Source organism: Chelmon rostratus, chromosome 12 (genome assembly GCF_017976325.1).
Source record: "Chelmon rostratus isolate fCheRos1 chromosome 12, fCheRos1.pri, whole genome shotgun sequence".
NCBI lineage: Eukaryota > Metazoa > Chordata > Actinopteri > Chaetodontiformes > Chaetodontidae > Chelmon > Chelmon rostratus.
This window is the reverse complement of record NC_055669.1, coordinates 24,066,231-24,082,635: the sequence shown is the minus strand read 5'-3', so window position 1 is coordinate 24,082,635 and position 16,405 is coordinate 24,066,231. Positions and strand designations below refer to the sequence as shown.

Here is a 16,405-nt window from a genome sequence, read left to right as displayed (position 1 = left end):
ATGTGGATAGTTTAGGATGGGATGTTCAACAGAGGTCCTTTGTTTGGCGATATATTTTGTTTTTTAGTATCGTATCCTAGAATCAGCAACAAATTACAACCCTGTTATTTATAAAAAAGCTTTAAAGACGCTGGACAAAAAACCTTACTTGTATCACATCTGTACTATCCTTAAAAAGTATAGTTTTCTAAGTTTTCATAGTTTCAAGGTCTTTAAATTTGCCTGCGCTATATACAAAAGTCTTCACGGTCTTGCCCCTCCAGCTCTGAATGAATTTATAAAAAACAGGACTGTCAGGGGTACGAACACCAGGGCCTGCGACAGAGGAGACGTAGAGATCCCTTCCCTTGGTAGAAATGTGTTGCCTGTCTTGGGGGGGGACATCTGGAACAGTCTTCCCTCCACATATTCCTCTTTTAAAGCAAAGCTTAAAGACTGGTTAAAGGATGCCCAGAAGTGTGTCCATTATGTAGACTGAGACCACCGGATCTGGTTAAGTTGGACTGTATTAAATTGTGTGCTTGTGAATGTAATTTTGAAATGTATATTTTGTAATTGTTTTTATGTAATGTGTACCTCCATGTTCTTAATGTGTTCTTCCATGTTGCTTTATTAGGCAATTAACATTCTGCCCAAGGACTACAGTTGCAAATTAGCTAATCAGCTATAAACTGGCACATTTACAGCAATGGTCATCAATGTGGACTGTCCTAAATAAATAAATAATATATATATATATCAGGGCGTTTGTTTTGTCCGTATCGTAGCCCTTACAGCGCTCAACGGCATGCGTAATGTTAAAGTTTTTTAAATTTCACCAATAAGCAATTTAAGTGCTTGAAAAGCATTAAAACCAGTTATGAAGATGTACATTAAAGGCTTTGGCTTATTTTCGACCAGCAGTGTTTTTGCATCCATGCAACACAAGTTAGCGTGTCATCATCAGTGTCTGTAAAAACAACAGGATGTGATACTTCTGCCCAGCTCTGCCACAACGTGTAATCTGAGTCAAAAACGTACGAACAACAGGTCATGTAAATCATTCTGTTTCTAGAAAGGCTGGGAGGGAGAGAGAGGGAGGCAGGGCTTTTTTTCTGCACATTGGCTAATAGGAGGGAGGAGTGTGTGTTCATGTGTGTGTTGTGGGAGGAGACAGGGAGGAGTGTGTGTCTACGTAATGGGGGAGGGGACAGGGAGAGAGAGGATTTGTGGCATGTAGTTTGTCAGCTGTCATTAGGCACAGATGACACACACACACACAGACACACACACACAGAGGTAATCTCACAGAGAAAAGAAGGGAAATACAAAACGAGTGTGTGTTTGTGTGGAGTGTGTTGTGAATTTTTGTGTTGACTGTGCATATGGTGTGAAGCGCGTCTGCCCGGCCGGCATGGGATGGTCGGCCGGCTCCGGACTGGTTATGGACTGGTTGAACCAAAGCAGAGGTAAGTGACTGTCAGACTCCTGCTCGGTTCTGCTCTGAATAACAGATTTAAAGGCACAGTCTGTAAGGCCTGAGCTACGCTTACATTAATAATTGAAGTGCTTAAGTGAGTTTGACTTCTTAATGATATCTCTCAACTGATAATATGAAATACATGAAATTCTGCTCCTGTGTTGTAAACAAACCTTTAACTGCATTGTTAAATATGAATGAAGTGGACTGAGTTGTTAGAGCCTGTGTTGAAGCATCTGTCAGTCCAGTTTGGAGGACTTGCAGGGGTCCAGCCATGTGTGTTGATTGGAGATAGTTGAGCGACTGTTTTGTTTACTTTTGGATCAAGAATGCATTTTTAATTATAAACTTTAGGAAAATATGCACTACGGTATGATATACTATGACAAAAAATATCCAAATAATTATTATACTATTAATGATAATTAGAATATCACCATTTGGTAATAAATAGACATAATGATAATGAGTTTGATGCTAATAGTATGGCTGTCTTAGTCAGACTTGGACTTTGAGCTATCATGCATTATTGTGGTTTTGACAGTGTGTGTGTGTATGTGTGTTGGGGAGGAGTGGTTATGAATGACTGGTCTCACTCCCACACACACACGCACACACACACACAGAGTGCACAGTCAGCAGGCCTGTAGCTGCTCTGTCACCTGAGGTGTAACCGGCCTACTGTTTACCCAGTTTGCTCTGCTTCAACAACAACTGTTATTCACACACATTGAGAAAGCAGCAGGTTCGCTACACGTACGGCGAATAATTCGAGGGAAGTCACGAGTAAATCAACATTTTCACAGCTCTATGCCGTGAGCTGGTAAATGCAGCTGCAGTTTCGTGATGACGGTTCACAGTTTCGAAAAATAGGAGACAGTTGTTTGTTACTGTACCTGGTTAGGAGGGTGTTAGGTCTGTGTTAGTGGGAACTGTTTGCTCACACAGGAGAGCACATTTCCATAAGTTAACACTAATAAGCCTTTTGTGAAAAGAAAGCATCAGAAAGAAAGAAAACATGACTTCTGTTCTTACAAAGGGACACACTGTGCAGCATAAACCACTGTTTTGGTGCCTTTTAATGATTATGGGCCCATGTAGTTGAGCAAATGATAACTTATTTACAGACTAGATGCTCTCCGTTTTTGGAGATACAGGTATTGTTCTGTAAACGTGAACTTGTATGAACTCTCCCGTACGCGCGCTGCAAAAACAGGCGAGTTTTATGAAGTTGCTCAGCTGTGACTGTATGTTAATTCTCACACTGACGCTTGCTGCAGCAGCAGATAAGTCAATCAGAGAGTTTAGCGTGGAGTTTGACCTGCAGGCCGGTACACAGTGTGACACTCCAGCAGTACCTCAAAGGGTTTTTGCTTTCGTTTTGTGTTGCATAATTTTCAAAAAAAGGTGTTTGACTCGTCTTGTCAGTTCATTTGTGCCCCATCGGTTCATTCATCACATCTGATATAACCTGTGTTAATTTGTTAGTGCACTACAGGATTTGGTATCATTCATGATAAGTAAAGGAAATTGAATTTGGAACATTGGCGTACAAAGCGCTGCACACTGCTGTGTTTTCCTGCTGTCTGGTGTTGAGAGGAAATCTGGAATCTAAATGTTAACATTATTTTCTGGACACTGTAATATGCCACAGTATCACAAAGAATTATCCTCTGTCTTCACTCAAAACTACCATACTGTCTATTCATGTGATTAATAAGCTAACTGCATTGTTATAACCCCCACTGTCAGTGAGGTTAAAGCCCGTCAGTTTCATTCCCTGACAGTTATTGTCCTTTGCTGCTGAGAAGACTTCAGAAATCACACGCCGGAGTTTGTGTCCACATTTGGCCTCCGATGAATGTTGTGTGTAGCGCAGCGATTCTGCCGCCGCACGGGGCATGACGAGAGTGTCGCTGACGATAAACAAAGCCTATCTCTCCGTCACTCTGACAGCCTGGCTGCCACATGCACGCATGCTGGACGTTCAAGGGTCCAGAGTTTAACCCCTGGACCAAATTTGGACACAGATGTTTCACTCTCCCGTCTGTCCCGCACTATATGTTGTCTCTGTCCTGTGCAGTGTCATGATATACAGAAGCTCGGGGTTGGTTGACAGCTTTCTTGCCAGCAGACTGACATTGTTCTTGGTGTTTTAGATGTTTGTTATGCTAGTTTTTCTCCAAGGCAACAGACACATTTTGTATGTAGTTGTGTGTGTGTTTGCTTGCACCGTTATCTTTGTGAGGACTAATTTGAGTTTTAGACCTTGGGAGTGAGGACATTTTTGCAAAGTGAGGACATTTTGGTTGGTCCTCACTTTTGTACAGACCTTCAAAGGGCTGCTTGAGGGTAAAACCTTGGTTTTAATGGTTAGGTTGAAATTAGGTATATGCTAGGTTCAGGTTAAAGGGTCGTCTTTTAGATGTGATGGTTAAAGTTATGGATAGGTGTGTGTGTGTGTGTGAGAGAGAGACAGAGAATGAGTGCATGTGCAAATTGATGCACATGGGAAATTGCATTTGGGGTTTTTTTTAACTTGAGTATTGATGTGTGTGTGCGTGTGTGTGTGTGTGTGTGTGTGTGGATGTGGGCAGGCAGGCATGTTCAATGTTATTGATTCCACGCTATAATCGATCGGGCTCTCACATTACATGAAGCTGCACATGCAGAGTAATGAGCAGCTGCCGGCGGCATGCACGCCATCTATAAACACTTTATTTCAAGTCATAAAATCTTTGTCTCTTTTGGTTTTGTTTGTTATCTTTGGTGCGATGTTAGTTGCACTGTTGTTTCTGCAGAGAACTTCCCTGAAATTAGAATCATCATCCACAAAAAAAATCGACCACCGTTTCTGCTTAAATTAGTGATGACAACAGCTAATGCTAATAATATTAACGATGAGATTAAAAAGAAAAAAGCAGACATTTTAAAAACTGAACAGCACTCAGGTGACACTCAATCATCAGGCATCACTTTGACTTGTCCTATTATTCAAATAGCAATTAGTCTGCATTTGTATAGAGAGGAAGGGGAGTGATGGGGGAAGCTGGTTAGTCGGTTTTAAGGGCATTGGTTGAAGTGGGTCAGTGTGTACAGCTTGAATTTTACGGCTACTCACTTCACAGCACACAGAAAGGCGTTTGCTTCCCATTCCAGCACACCGGTGTCAGGAGTCTCTGGAAACTTTGACAACAATTCAACGAAAAGGAACAGTCTGCCAGGTGGCGAGCGAGCGGGACCCTTTTCCTGTCATAATGGTTGAATTTTACATTTCAGACTCACATTGGGCGACCCCCCCCATTCAAAACCTGAAAGTCAAATTACAAATTTCTCCAAATCAGTACTGTCAAAATTCTGTGGGATCAGCTCTTATATATGGTATCAGTTTAGACCATCCTGTAAACTTAAGGCACAGTTTCACAGACAGTTGAGGAGATTTTAAACATATCAAGTATTTACATCATTGAGATACGATAATAAACTAATGCACATCAAAATATTTCATCTCAAGTTAATTTTAAGTAATTCAGGTTCCCAAAAAAATAACTGAGCAACATCAAAAACCACAGAGATGTGTCTGCTGTCCAATATATGATATCAACACAGCAGGATCTGACTAATGAACTTCTGATAGAGGTGAGAATGATTCTGCTGGATAAAATGATTTGGCCTTCAGTCTGGACATTCGTTGGATGTTGGATGGTGTAAGGACATCTGTAGGACATCCCCGGGGACCTAAATTCCAGCTCTTTTGCCATATCCAGTGTATTAATGTTAGCCATATTAAGGCAGACTTCCAGTTAAGCTCCAAAAAGCAGGCAACGAAATAGCTAATCTTAAATAATCTATTTTTGGTTAAAATCATTTTTTTTCCAGGCACAGTGTTTCAGTTTAGGCCTTATGTCCCGTTCAGAGCACACACACATGAATCCAGCATCAAGTGCAACACCTGAATTGGGACATTTAGGTCACAGCATGGACGGTTTCTCACGTTCAGGTGAAAGGTTGCAGAGTTTGAAGCCAGGTTGTCAGCGGACAGTTACAGAGCTCCACCGAGTAGTGTGTTCTCACTTCTTAGTCACCTGTCACCATGATTAATGTACTCCCTTGGAATTTGTTGGACAGATTATGTTTGATTCGCTATAACCACAAACTTAACAGAGATTCAGTCTTAATTCAAAATCAATCAGATGTTTTCAATAATCCGTTAAGATGTAGCAGCAACTTGGAGAGCTGCTCGTTGTTGGCAGAGGTGTGTGGAGGAGTGGCTTCTAGTTTTTAGCATAACTGGTATCTTGTATTTGTGCTCTTTTTGCTGTAGTAGTTTGGTTAGAAATGAGACAGGAAGTGTAATATGGTTTGCGTACATTTGCTGAGTCAGCGCTAATGAGCCTCAGGGTGTGAACAGAGGCAGCAGTGCATCCTCCCTCCGCTGTTGCACTTTAATATATTTGTTTTGTGACAGCACTCTTGTGAAATTGAAAGCTGTGAAGTACTTGTTTTGAGGTTGTTAGTTACCGTGATGTAGAATAGATGTTGTGTCTGATCTGACCCAGAGATACAAAGCTGGCGAGCTCGACAAGAGGCTTGCCGTCCCCAGCAACAGGCGGTAAGCCGCAGACCGTAAAGCCACCGGCTCAGAGCAGCATCGCCGTGGCACCAAACAGCAGAGATGTACATAAAGAGATTGGACGTATTGATGTTGACACGCCGACGCACAGAGGTGCACTCACACACAAACAAACGCACCCAGCGAGCATACGACGCAAGCCCTTCACTGTGGGAGAAGCCACTGTTCTTAATCCAGCCTCAGCAGGGTATTAAATCTACTTTATGTGTGTGTGTGTGTGTGTGTGTGATGGGAGGGTTTGCTGGCTTAGACACAAGCTTAGACACCAATGCGGGGAGGGTCCCACCTCTCAGTCACCGCTGTCAGACCCTTCATGTTTACAACCTCCGAGTGCTAAACATAATCCTCGTTTTATTGACTCGGTCCGGTGTTTTCCATTAAAGCAGTTAAACACTCCTCTTTGTGAAAACAGAGGCAGCTCGGGTAGCATCACGGCCGTGTATTGTCTCATGACTTTTTGGCTTGTGACCCCTGGAAAAGAAGCTGTGTCCGCTTGTGACATATGCTGTATATGTGCAGTTCCAGCAATGGGTGATTATTCCTTATCAGATGTTTAAAAGAAACAGACGAGAAAAGAAGGAAGAAAGTCTAAAACAATAAACCTTGTTTTGTGTTGCAACCCCTTGGTAGAGTCAATGATAAGTGGTTACGCTTTAATAATTTATATTATGTATCCCAGCAGCGACAGGTATGATACAACTGGATGTCAGCGTCCAAAATAATAAGTCACTAACTCTGTTAACATCATCAGTTTTAAATAAAAAGATCCTGAGTTAAACCCTGAAGTCAGTCTCAAAGATGCACAGACCTGAATGGGTTCAGGAGAAGCTTCAATAGAAGACTTGGTTTGTCCATAACATGAAGTGGAACCACTGGCCTACTGTGGGGATACAGCAGCTCTGACATTTAATGTGTGAAAGTAAAGCTGCAACTGTTGTTACATGGCGTATGAAGACAGAAGTTTGTCCCTGCAGAAACACATTAGCTTTAATTATGCTGCTGTCATTATATAAGACTGCGTGGTCAGTTGTTTTTTTTTTATTACATGCTCAAAACCTTAATTATTCTACAAGCTAATGTCTGAGGATGACTCATTGCTTTAATAACCACCCATAGTGTGCTTTACTTCCATGACAACTATCATTTTGTCAGGGTAGGCCTCTCATGCAAATGCTGATTGTCACATCCTCCCAAACATTTATTCAGCTCTCTAGCCAGTTCATTTGCACAGTATTTCTTGTAATTATCTGGACCTTATGACAACAACAACCTTATCTGCACTTTGTGTACTATTTTATTATTATTACCATCAGTTTTTTTTAACAGCCAGTCATAATTACAGGTAAATATTTAGCACCGTTGTGTTTCCATCTCTTTCTCCTCACCTGACCTCCATCTGGCTGTAATCTGACACCTACCTGCTCCCTGTCATCTGTTACACACCAGGAAGTAGATTTCAAGGGATATTCCTTGAAAGCTGGACAAACCAGAAAGACAGTTTGTAGTTATATAAATTATAACACACCCTGTCCCATATACTTGCTGTACAATTACTGTAAACAAATGAAAGGTTACTCTGCATGATAGATTCAGTATTATTACTGAGGTAACATTGGTGGTAGTGTTTCTAATATTTAACTATAACCATTTTTTTCTCTTCCTTGAAATAATTTATGACCGTTTCAGAATAAAGCAGCTTTGATGGGAAAATGCTACACGTCTAACAATGAAGCACAATAGAAGCACTCCAGCCTCTCCCTGTCACTGGTGGTCTTTTAGAAACTCAAAACAAAGAAGCTGCGGAGCCGTGGTTTCTATTGGAGACGGAGTCCCCTTAAGCAGCGTGTGATCGATCCTCAGCTTTAATTCCTTAATGGCTGGTTTGACCCTCTGGCCTCGTCTCTTCTCTTCGGCTCAAATTGTTTTTAAATGGCTTCACTTTGTGAAGCTCTCGGCTCCTCTGATTGCATTAGTATTGGCCAGAACGGGGCAAAGGCTTTTGTCGCAGGCTACATTAGTGTTAATTCATTGTGTGTGTGTGTGTGCGCACATGCATGTGTGTGTATGAGTACACAAAGCCATATGCTTCCTTTTGTATGTTTGTGAAAGTGGTCACATGTCTGTCGTCAGACATTGAAATGTTTAAATGCTGGTGAGTTCAGTGACGTGTGTGTGTGTGTGTGTGTGTGTGTGTATACGCACACACCTTTCTGACATTGATTCAATCTTTCAGCCAGGCTTTCATCATCTCTTGCCTCATATAGCTAAAAAATAATAACCTGCTGTCAGTCGTGGCAACACTTTGCAGTGTCTAACACTGTGGTCAGTATGTTGAGTGGTGAGATTAGCCTAGCCTAGCTTTGCTGCTAATTTCCTTAACTAGATGGAAACATTAGCAACTCAACCTAAATGCAAAAGTATATATTTGAATCTCTTCAACGATGAATGGCAGAACTACTTAACTTGCATGCTGTATATTTATGAGGTTGCTAATTTCACTGTTAATGAAGAAGTGAGATCCATCCAGTCCTCTTTTTGCTAACATGTGCCCACTGCGGCAGAAACAGTAGAATGACTTAAATACTTGTGAAATCACACTCTCTGTTTGCTCTGAATAAGTTTTTCTGCAACCGAAAAGCAGGCGGCCACAGACAGCAACTGAGCTAAGATAAGCTAAGATAAGCTAAACTAAGCTAAACTAAGCTAAACTTTGACATCACTGCAGTATTAAACTGAAAGGATGCTCACTCTGTTACTATCACGTCTGTCTCTGGAGTTTCAGATACGGCTCTAGAGTTGAAAAGCTGGCTCAAGAAGTTTGTCGTATCGTGGAGAACACCTGCTGTGGTCAGCTTGAATTCGTGTTGGTTGCAGCAGATTCCTGCAGCGACAAGTGTGGTCGTCTTTCCTTTTGTTTTGTTTTGTTTATTTATTTTTAGAATAACCTGATTGGCCATTTCCCCCCACTTCGTTCGTCTCTCCTCTCCCCTCCTGCTGTAATTAGGCCATATTCTCCTCCTTCCTCAGGCCTTATTATTCAGAACAGCAGATGCCCTTATCCCCATTTTCTTCCTCCTACCACCCCCCATCCACACCCACTTGTTTACAACATTTGCACTTGCCGATTTGATGCCCACATGCACCAATAAATATTGTTCATCTGTTTGAACCTTGATGCTCCCCCTCTTCCACTTTTTTCACAGTTCCCTTCCACTTCTCCTTCCTCTATCCATTATTTTTTCCTTCTTTCCCACGTTCCCTCTCATCTCCTTTCTTTTCTCTCTCCCTCTGCCTCCCTCTTCTTTTCTCTCTCCCTTATCCCTCTTTCCTGCCTTCATCTGCTCAGTATCAGCCCCACAGGCTGGCTGTTATGTAACAGTCAGGTGATGTGTTGGCCCGTTGAAGGGCCTTAAAGGCCTACTGTCCTGACAAACACTGCATCTCCCTGCTACGCCCTGCCTAATCAGTGTGTGCGATTGTCAAGACTGTCATATCAGAAGAATATTATGCCAGAAATAACAATATTTTAAACAGTATGTTTGAAAACTAACCATAACTTACGTATTACTTTTTATTATATTACATACTGAACATTAAAATTAAAATCTGTCACAATTACTCAGAATGGGGTGTGCTGAAAGGGGGTTGTTAAAATCCCACAAAGACAACCAGTGCTGGGCCAACAAGATGAGTTTTGCCGTCAGTGTCGTGATAGAAGGTCTAGCAGCATGAGCTGACCATATGGTGTAACTTTCCCTGCCAACGGGTGTTTCATTTTCTTTCCACCTACCTGCGCTTTTCTTCTTTTTGTTCTTACACAATACTTTTAGGATCACGACAACATGATCAAGACAGCTCTCAGCGTTCTGACTTGCATTAAAGGCCAGAAATGTTCATGTAAGAACAGTATGAATGCCTACATGAATTAGCTATTTCTAACTGAAGTAATTATTGACACCTACTGTATTCCCACTGGGCCTCCCACATATTGCCTGCAGGCACACTACAATGATGCATTGTTTTCATGAGTCATGTACACACTCCCTATTTGATTATGCACCATTCAAAAACAGGTTGTGTACATCTTCACACGTTAACTCTTGTCTGTTTATAACACTGTGGTTAATAATGCTGTCAGGCCCAACGAGGAGAGAGAAGGGCACTTTTCAATGTCAGCGGTGAGGCTTTTAATTTCCACAATGCTCGGCTGCTCTTGTGCTGCATGGAAGCAGTGCATCTAGATTAAAAGCATCCTCAGAAACAGATTCAGGTCATCATGAAGCCCCCGTTCCAGAAACGTTGCTGGTGAAAGTTGCCCGCTCCATCCTCGCTTGAGCCTTTCCAGGATGCCCCTTTCATACCGAATCATGACGCCATCACCTGTTACCAATCAACCTGTTTACCTGTGGAATGTTCCAAACAGGTGTTTCTGGAGCAGTCCACAATTTTCCCAGTCTTTTGTTGCTCCTGCCCCAGCTGAACTTCTTTAGAAGCTGAACTCTTGGACTCTGAACACTTTAACAGTGACTTAGTGTGATGACAGTCACCTCCGTTAACTGATCAACATTTGCATTGTTCAAACACATCTATTAACAGTTGTTACTGTTGCCTTATAACAACTTTAAAGGTAGCTGTTTCAGCATGACACTGTGTGTTATGTTTCAGAAGAATTGCTAATAGCATGGATCATAAACCATTATGAATACCCATGCATTTGCAGTGGGGGAACCTTTTTTCTATGATGGGCCACTCCATTTATAGCAGGCATCTCAAACCGGTTCCATAAAGGGCCACATGGCTGCAAGTTTTCATTCCAACCAAGGAGGAGCACACCTGGCTGGAATCAATTAATCAGCTGATCTCAGTCTTCAGCTGATAACTAAGTGATCCCTTGATGTTGATTGGTTGGCCTGATGTGCTCCTCCTGGGTTGGAATGAAAACCTGCAGCCACGCGGCCCTTTATGGAACCGGTTTGAGATGCCTGATTTATAGCTTCAAACGATTTCACAGTTGAAAGCAGAGAGCTGACAAACTGCTGGAGCTTCAGAGGTTCTTGGTAATGTCCACCATGAAGGTCAAATCACACAGACAGACACTTGTTATCTCTGAGTTCCACAACAGGTTTTCCTTCATCTCTGTGATTAGACAAGCTGATACTCTGTCCGGTGCTAGCAGCTCTGCAGCAGCAACAAGGCTTTCTTCACAGATTCTCCCTCTGAATAAGGGTTCAGCTTCTTCTTAGCTGTTTGCTCGCTCACCAAAAAATCTGCCTGCAGAGCACTGTTTTTGTCAGAATGTGGTCTTGTAAAAGCTGCTTGTTCGATGCCCAAACTCTGCCAGAGAGCGTTGGTTTTTTTTTTTTTTTTTTTAATTTTATTCAACCTTGCAGCTCATCCAGTTTAGCAGGTTTGAAGCTGTAATGAGTCTTGAGATCAGTCTTTTCCATCACTGCGAGCTCGTCCCCATAAACAAACACTGGCTTCCCTTTTACTTAAAAAAAAAGTACATTTCTCTTGGAAAGTGCAAAATTCTGCATCTTCTTTCAACACTTTTTGATGATGCATTGATGTGATATCAAACTTTACATGTGTGTTGCATTCAGGCACCTCTCAAAAGAATGGTTTAGTCTAGTATTTTATGTTATTTTCTTGACAAAAATAGTAATTGCTTTTTTGTATTTATCAATTGCGTCACTGGCCGGATGAAACAGTCTCGTGGGATGTATACAACCCAGAAGCCCCAGTTTCAGCACCCCTGGTCTAACGTTGATGCATTTAGAATAATTCTGACTAAAAATGCTCTCTCCTCTTTTCTCTCTCTAGGTGCTGATATTTACTGAAGATGAGTAGTGGGGGGGGAAACACCCCGGAGCCCCCCAGAGGGGGAGAGTCTCTGAAGAGGAAGGACTGTCAGTCAGACCTCCTGGGCCCCAGGTGAAGACCTTCATCCTTAGTCCAGAGTCTTAGTACATGCACACTGTAATGCCACTAATTCCCCAGTGCAGCATAAAAACAAGCCTTCTTGCAATGACCACATATACTTCAATACGGTATTAATACCACAATACTTTATAATAATAACTTCAAGAAGCTTCAGAACCTCGCCAGGAACTTCAGTACACTCTACTCAATCAATTATTAATTATCCACATCAGCTATATTGAGGGTGGTTGGGTGTCACTTATTGATTCCAGTTCTTATTGCTTCCTATTTTTGATTCTTGCCCCACAATTTGAGAATGAAAAGAAACGTGAACATGCCAGAAGTCAAATATGCTTTTATTTTCAACAGATAATCAGCAATTAGTTATAAAATAATAGTTCAATGGCTCTTTTTCGTAAACAGGTAAAATAAAAGATGTGCTTTTATTCAGGGGGTGGGAGAAAAAGCCGGGCGGGGAGAGAGAAAGGTTGGTGAAACGAGTGGAGACTCTCGCAGGTCAATGCAGAAAAATGCTGCTGCAGCATTTTTACAGACGACAGTTTATATAAAGGCTAACAAGTCATTGTGCTTTCAGTGTCGAGAGGATGTATGAAGGTTGTAGTGACGATGGGCCGAGCTGCACCGCGCCGAGGTTATAATGAGGACACGTGGATGTTATAGCTGAGGGTGTAGCGAGACAAAATAATTGCTGCACAAATTTATGGAAGGAGGGAAGTCCTTCAAACATAATGAAGCACTGTCATGATGTAAGAGTGCAGCATTTGTGATGTCACCAGTGGCAGCTATAATGCTATGCAATCAGCTAATTTAATATTTAAAAAATAGTATGTTTATCTTTATTTTACTCTTTATCTCTTTCTTTTTAGCACTTGAATAGTACTTGAAAAGTCTTCATCCGAACATTTAATTCATTTTTTGGTGTGAACTTTGATAACGACTTTGTTTCCCTCCCTGTCCTCCAGCCCCAAGAGGAGTACTGAGAGGAGGAACCGGGAGCAGGAGAACAAGTACATCGAGGAGCTGGCCGAGCTGATCTTCGCCAACATCAACGACATGGACGACCTCAACGTCAAGCCGGACAAATGTGCCATCCTCAAAGAGACGGTGAAGCAGATCAGGCAGATCAAGGAGCAAGGTGAGATCCACTCTGGTGTCCTCTTGTTAATGTTTGGCAGACTTTTTTTCTCCTGCTACTCCATTAGCACTCCATTACAGTGCCATATACTGTACATGTATGTATGTATGACACATCAAAACTATGAGGAGGGAATGGGCAACCCCACTGGAGTTCTACAGTTCACAGTTTATAACTTATTGCAGTCTGATAGGAGTAAGAACATAGTTGCAGCCAACTACAAAAAATAACCCCAAAATAGATGTTGAATTTGAACTTTCTGTCTTATTCTTGGGAAGCTGAGAACACATTGAATCCCGGGCTAATGTTCATGTTAAGCATTTCTGAATTTTCTTTTGTCAAAACCAGAGGAGAAGAGATCAGACAGCTGAAATCACAGCTGGGCTTGTTGCTTCTTTTAGTTTTTTAGTGTTATTTAATGTTTGAATCTCTGACATCCATCAATGTTAGTGTTCCCTAACCTGCACATTATATCTTACATGAAATATGAGGAATTGGAAGTTCTTCTTCTAAGGACAAAAGTGAGTAACATCAAATTTTAGGGGACTGTCACAGGTTTTCTTTGTGCCATATTAAAGTGTGCATGGGTATTTGTGAACACAGCCTTTTTTTGCCGTGTGAACCGAAACAACCCAAGTGCACAGAATTCAGATCCGTTCCGGTGATTTCTCTAAACTGTGGCTCTTTCCTGTGTATCAGTTCCCAAACTGGCAGCTAAAGTGGATCTCACCAAACTGAAATGTATAGAGGAAATACATGTGAGTGTTTCCACAGATATGTGATGATAATGGTGAGACAGACTGAGGCAGGGCTGTTACGTAACACTGACCAACATGATGTAAGTGTGTGGAGCAAAGCAGGCAGATCTGCCTTCATCTCCGGCTATTTTCCCTGTTCTCTCCTTTCCGTCACCTTTCTTTCTTTTTTTTTTTACCTTCCCTCCTTCCTCCTCTTTTTCTGCTCTCCATGTTTCCCCTTTACTTTTCCTATCCCTCCCCACCCTTCCACAAACCATCTTATTCATTTAATTTCCTCAGATTTCCTACACTTTCTTTTTTCCTTTACCCTTCATCTTTCATCTTTCCTCAAACAACTTTGTCCTTTCCTTTCCTTTCCTTTCCTTTCCTTTCCTTTCCTTTCCTTTCCTTTCCTTTCCTTTTTCCTTTTTGCTATCTGTCTTTCATCCCTTGTCAACAATCTTGGTCCTTTCCTTTTTTCCTTTCTTCCTCCCCTATCTCTATCTCTATCTCCTCTCTCCTCTCCTTTAACCCCCCCTCTCTCTCTCTCTCTCTCTCTCTCTCCCTCCCTCCCTCCCTCTCCCTTCTTCTCTCTCTCCATCACTCATTTTCTCATCCTCCCTCTCCTCTTTTTGTTCCTGCGGTCAGCCAGTCGGTGTCCACGTGTTTAAGCACTGTTTGTGGCTGAAAACAACAGCTGAATAAGCACATGCACACACACACACAGACACACACGCACACAGATGATACACAAGTCACACAGCTGTCTGGTCGACTTCAGAAACCCTCTGTTGAATAGAAAGAGTTCATAAAATCCAACCAGCAGAAACATATAAAACACTACGATTTAACAAAAAGCAGATAAAAGGTATCAGTAGCTTTGTTTAGTGCAGCAAAAATGTTCACCTGGTGGAAAGAGAGAACATATACTTACATTACACCTCTGAATATGTGTGTGTGTGTGTTTGTGTGTGTGTTAAGCAACTTAACAGGGTGTGTTTGTCCCACAAGTCCCATTTAATTGCAGGGTCATATTATAGATAGAAGATGAGTGTGTATGTGTGCGCCCATTTCTGTCGCCTCAGCAGTTGTCTCTATGCTCAGACTGTTGAAAAAACTTGCAGTGTGTAATAATAAATGGAGTGTATACATTGTATTTTGTATGTGTGTGTGTGTGTCTGTGTGCAGTGGAAAAGCTTTGATGCAGCAAAATGTAGGTGGTGTGTGTAGCACATACTGTACATCATATTATAAAGTGTTACACAGGAAAACTAAATCTTAATGTGACTCAACTATAACTTATTTATTTAATAAGTTGTCTGCCCATGGACTAATTGAAGTAATCGTAGTTGCTGCAGCTGTGAGCAAACACAGGTTGGGTGCTGCCACAATGTGGATGTTATTGAGAGCTAATGAGCTGTGCATTTGTCAATGCTGCTGACAGGAGAATAGGAGGTTAATAAGCCCTTCAAGCTAGAGCGCCAACCTAGAGCAACACGTTTCGCAGTACAAAACTGAATTCATCCAGATCAGCAACAGATCAGCAGTTTGTTCGTAACATTTCTGCTCATTAAATGCTCTCTGCATGTCTCCTTGCTTCCCATGTTTTTGCTGTAAAGGTCTTTGTGTCAGGTCTCCTCAACTGCAAGGATGCTCATTGTGAACTCACTGCAGATCACGCTAGAAAGGCACATCCATGTTTATCATTCTAACATATTTATCATATCATTAATCACAAATGTGTACTGCAACTTTAAAACCCTCCCACCTACATGACGGCCACTCCAGGCTCTGCGGTGACAGGGTTTAAGGGCTGATGACTCTGTACAGCTCTGGTCCCACAACAGGAATGTCAGCTATGTGGCCTAATGGGGCCATGGGAGGCTTAACAGGCCAGTGGTACAGTCAGGGAGGAGAGCGGAGCATGGCCTCTAATATGACTAAATGTGTGTAATGTACTGCACATTAGCGTGGTGATACCTGCTCTCCATGACGTTCCAGGCGCTCAAATCTGCAGGCTTGACAGTGCATCATCACATCAGTAGAGGACTTGGGTTGCGGTTTACTCAAGCAGAAGGTGTAACTCGGACTAGCCATTGAATGCGATGAATGAAAGGTCCCCTCATACATACAAACAGGGAAGTGTGTGGCTGGGTGTGTGTTGGCCAGAGGGCGATATCATCACAAAAACAACACTGTCAGTGTTTTCTCTGAAAAGAAAATACCCGCAAAGAGGAAGAGCTCAAGAGAAATCTGCAATCTGACTGTGAAGTGTCCTTTTTTTCCAAAAAAAGTAGCACACTGTGTGGTAAACATTCAGCCTGTTAATTCATTGGATGTTGGGCCTCGATTTATGACAGGCGATTCCACCACATCATGAGTGAGTCATGCTGTCACCAATTCCTTTAAAATACATCTGTTCTCAGCAATGACAGATGCACTTTTTGACTTTCAGAATTGCTTCTTTTGGTAATTTTCGACCTCCTCTTTTCACGCTT

General features: G+C 42.0%; 1 protein-coding gene across 3 annotated transcripts in view; it reads left to right on the top strand.

Moving 5' to 3' along the window:
* The window catches only part of LOC121614885 (nuclear receptor coactivator 2-like), a 54,904-nt gene that overhangs the window by 12,115 nt on the left and 26,384 nt on the right, over positions 1 to 16,405 (top strand). For 2 of the 3 annotated variants that reach the window (XM_041948977.1, XM_041948974.1), the window contains exons 3-4: positions 11,916 to 12,026; positions 12,998 to 13,170. In XM_041948977.1, the coding sequence (XP_041804911.1) occupies positions 11,935 to 12,026; positions 12,998 to 13,170 (265 nt within the window). In that variant the 5' untranslated portion in view covers positions 11,916 to 11,934. Of the gene's footprint in view, positions 1 to 1,258; positions 1,449 to 11,915; positions 12,027 to 12,997; positions 13,171 to 16,405 lie in introns of those variants that run through there. The other variant, XM_041948975.1, reaches the window with a different exon arrangement.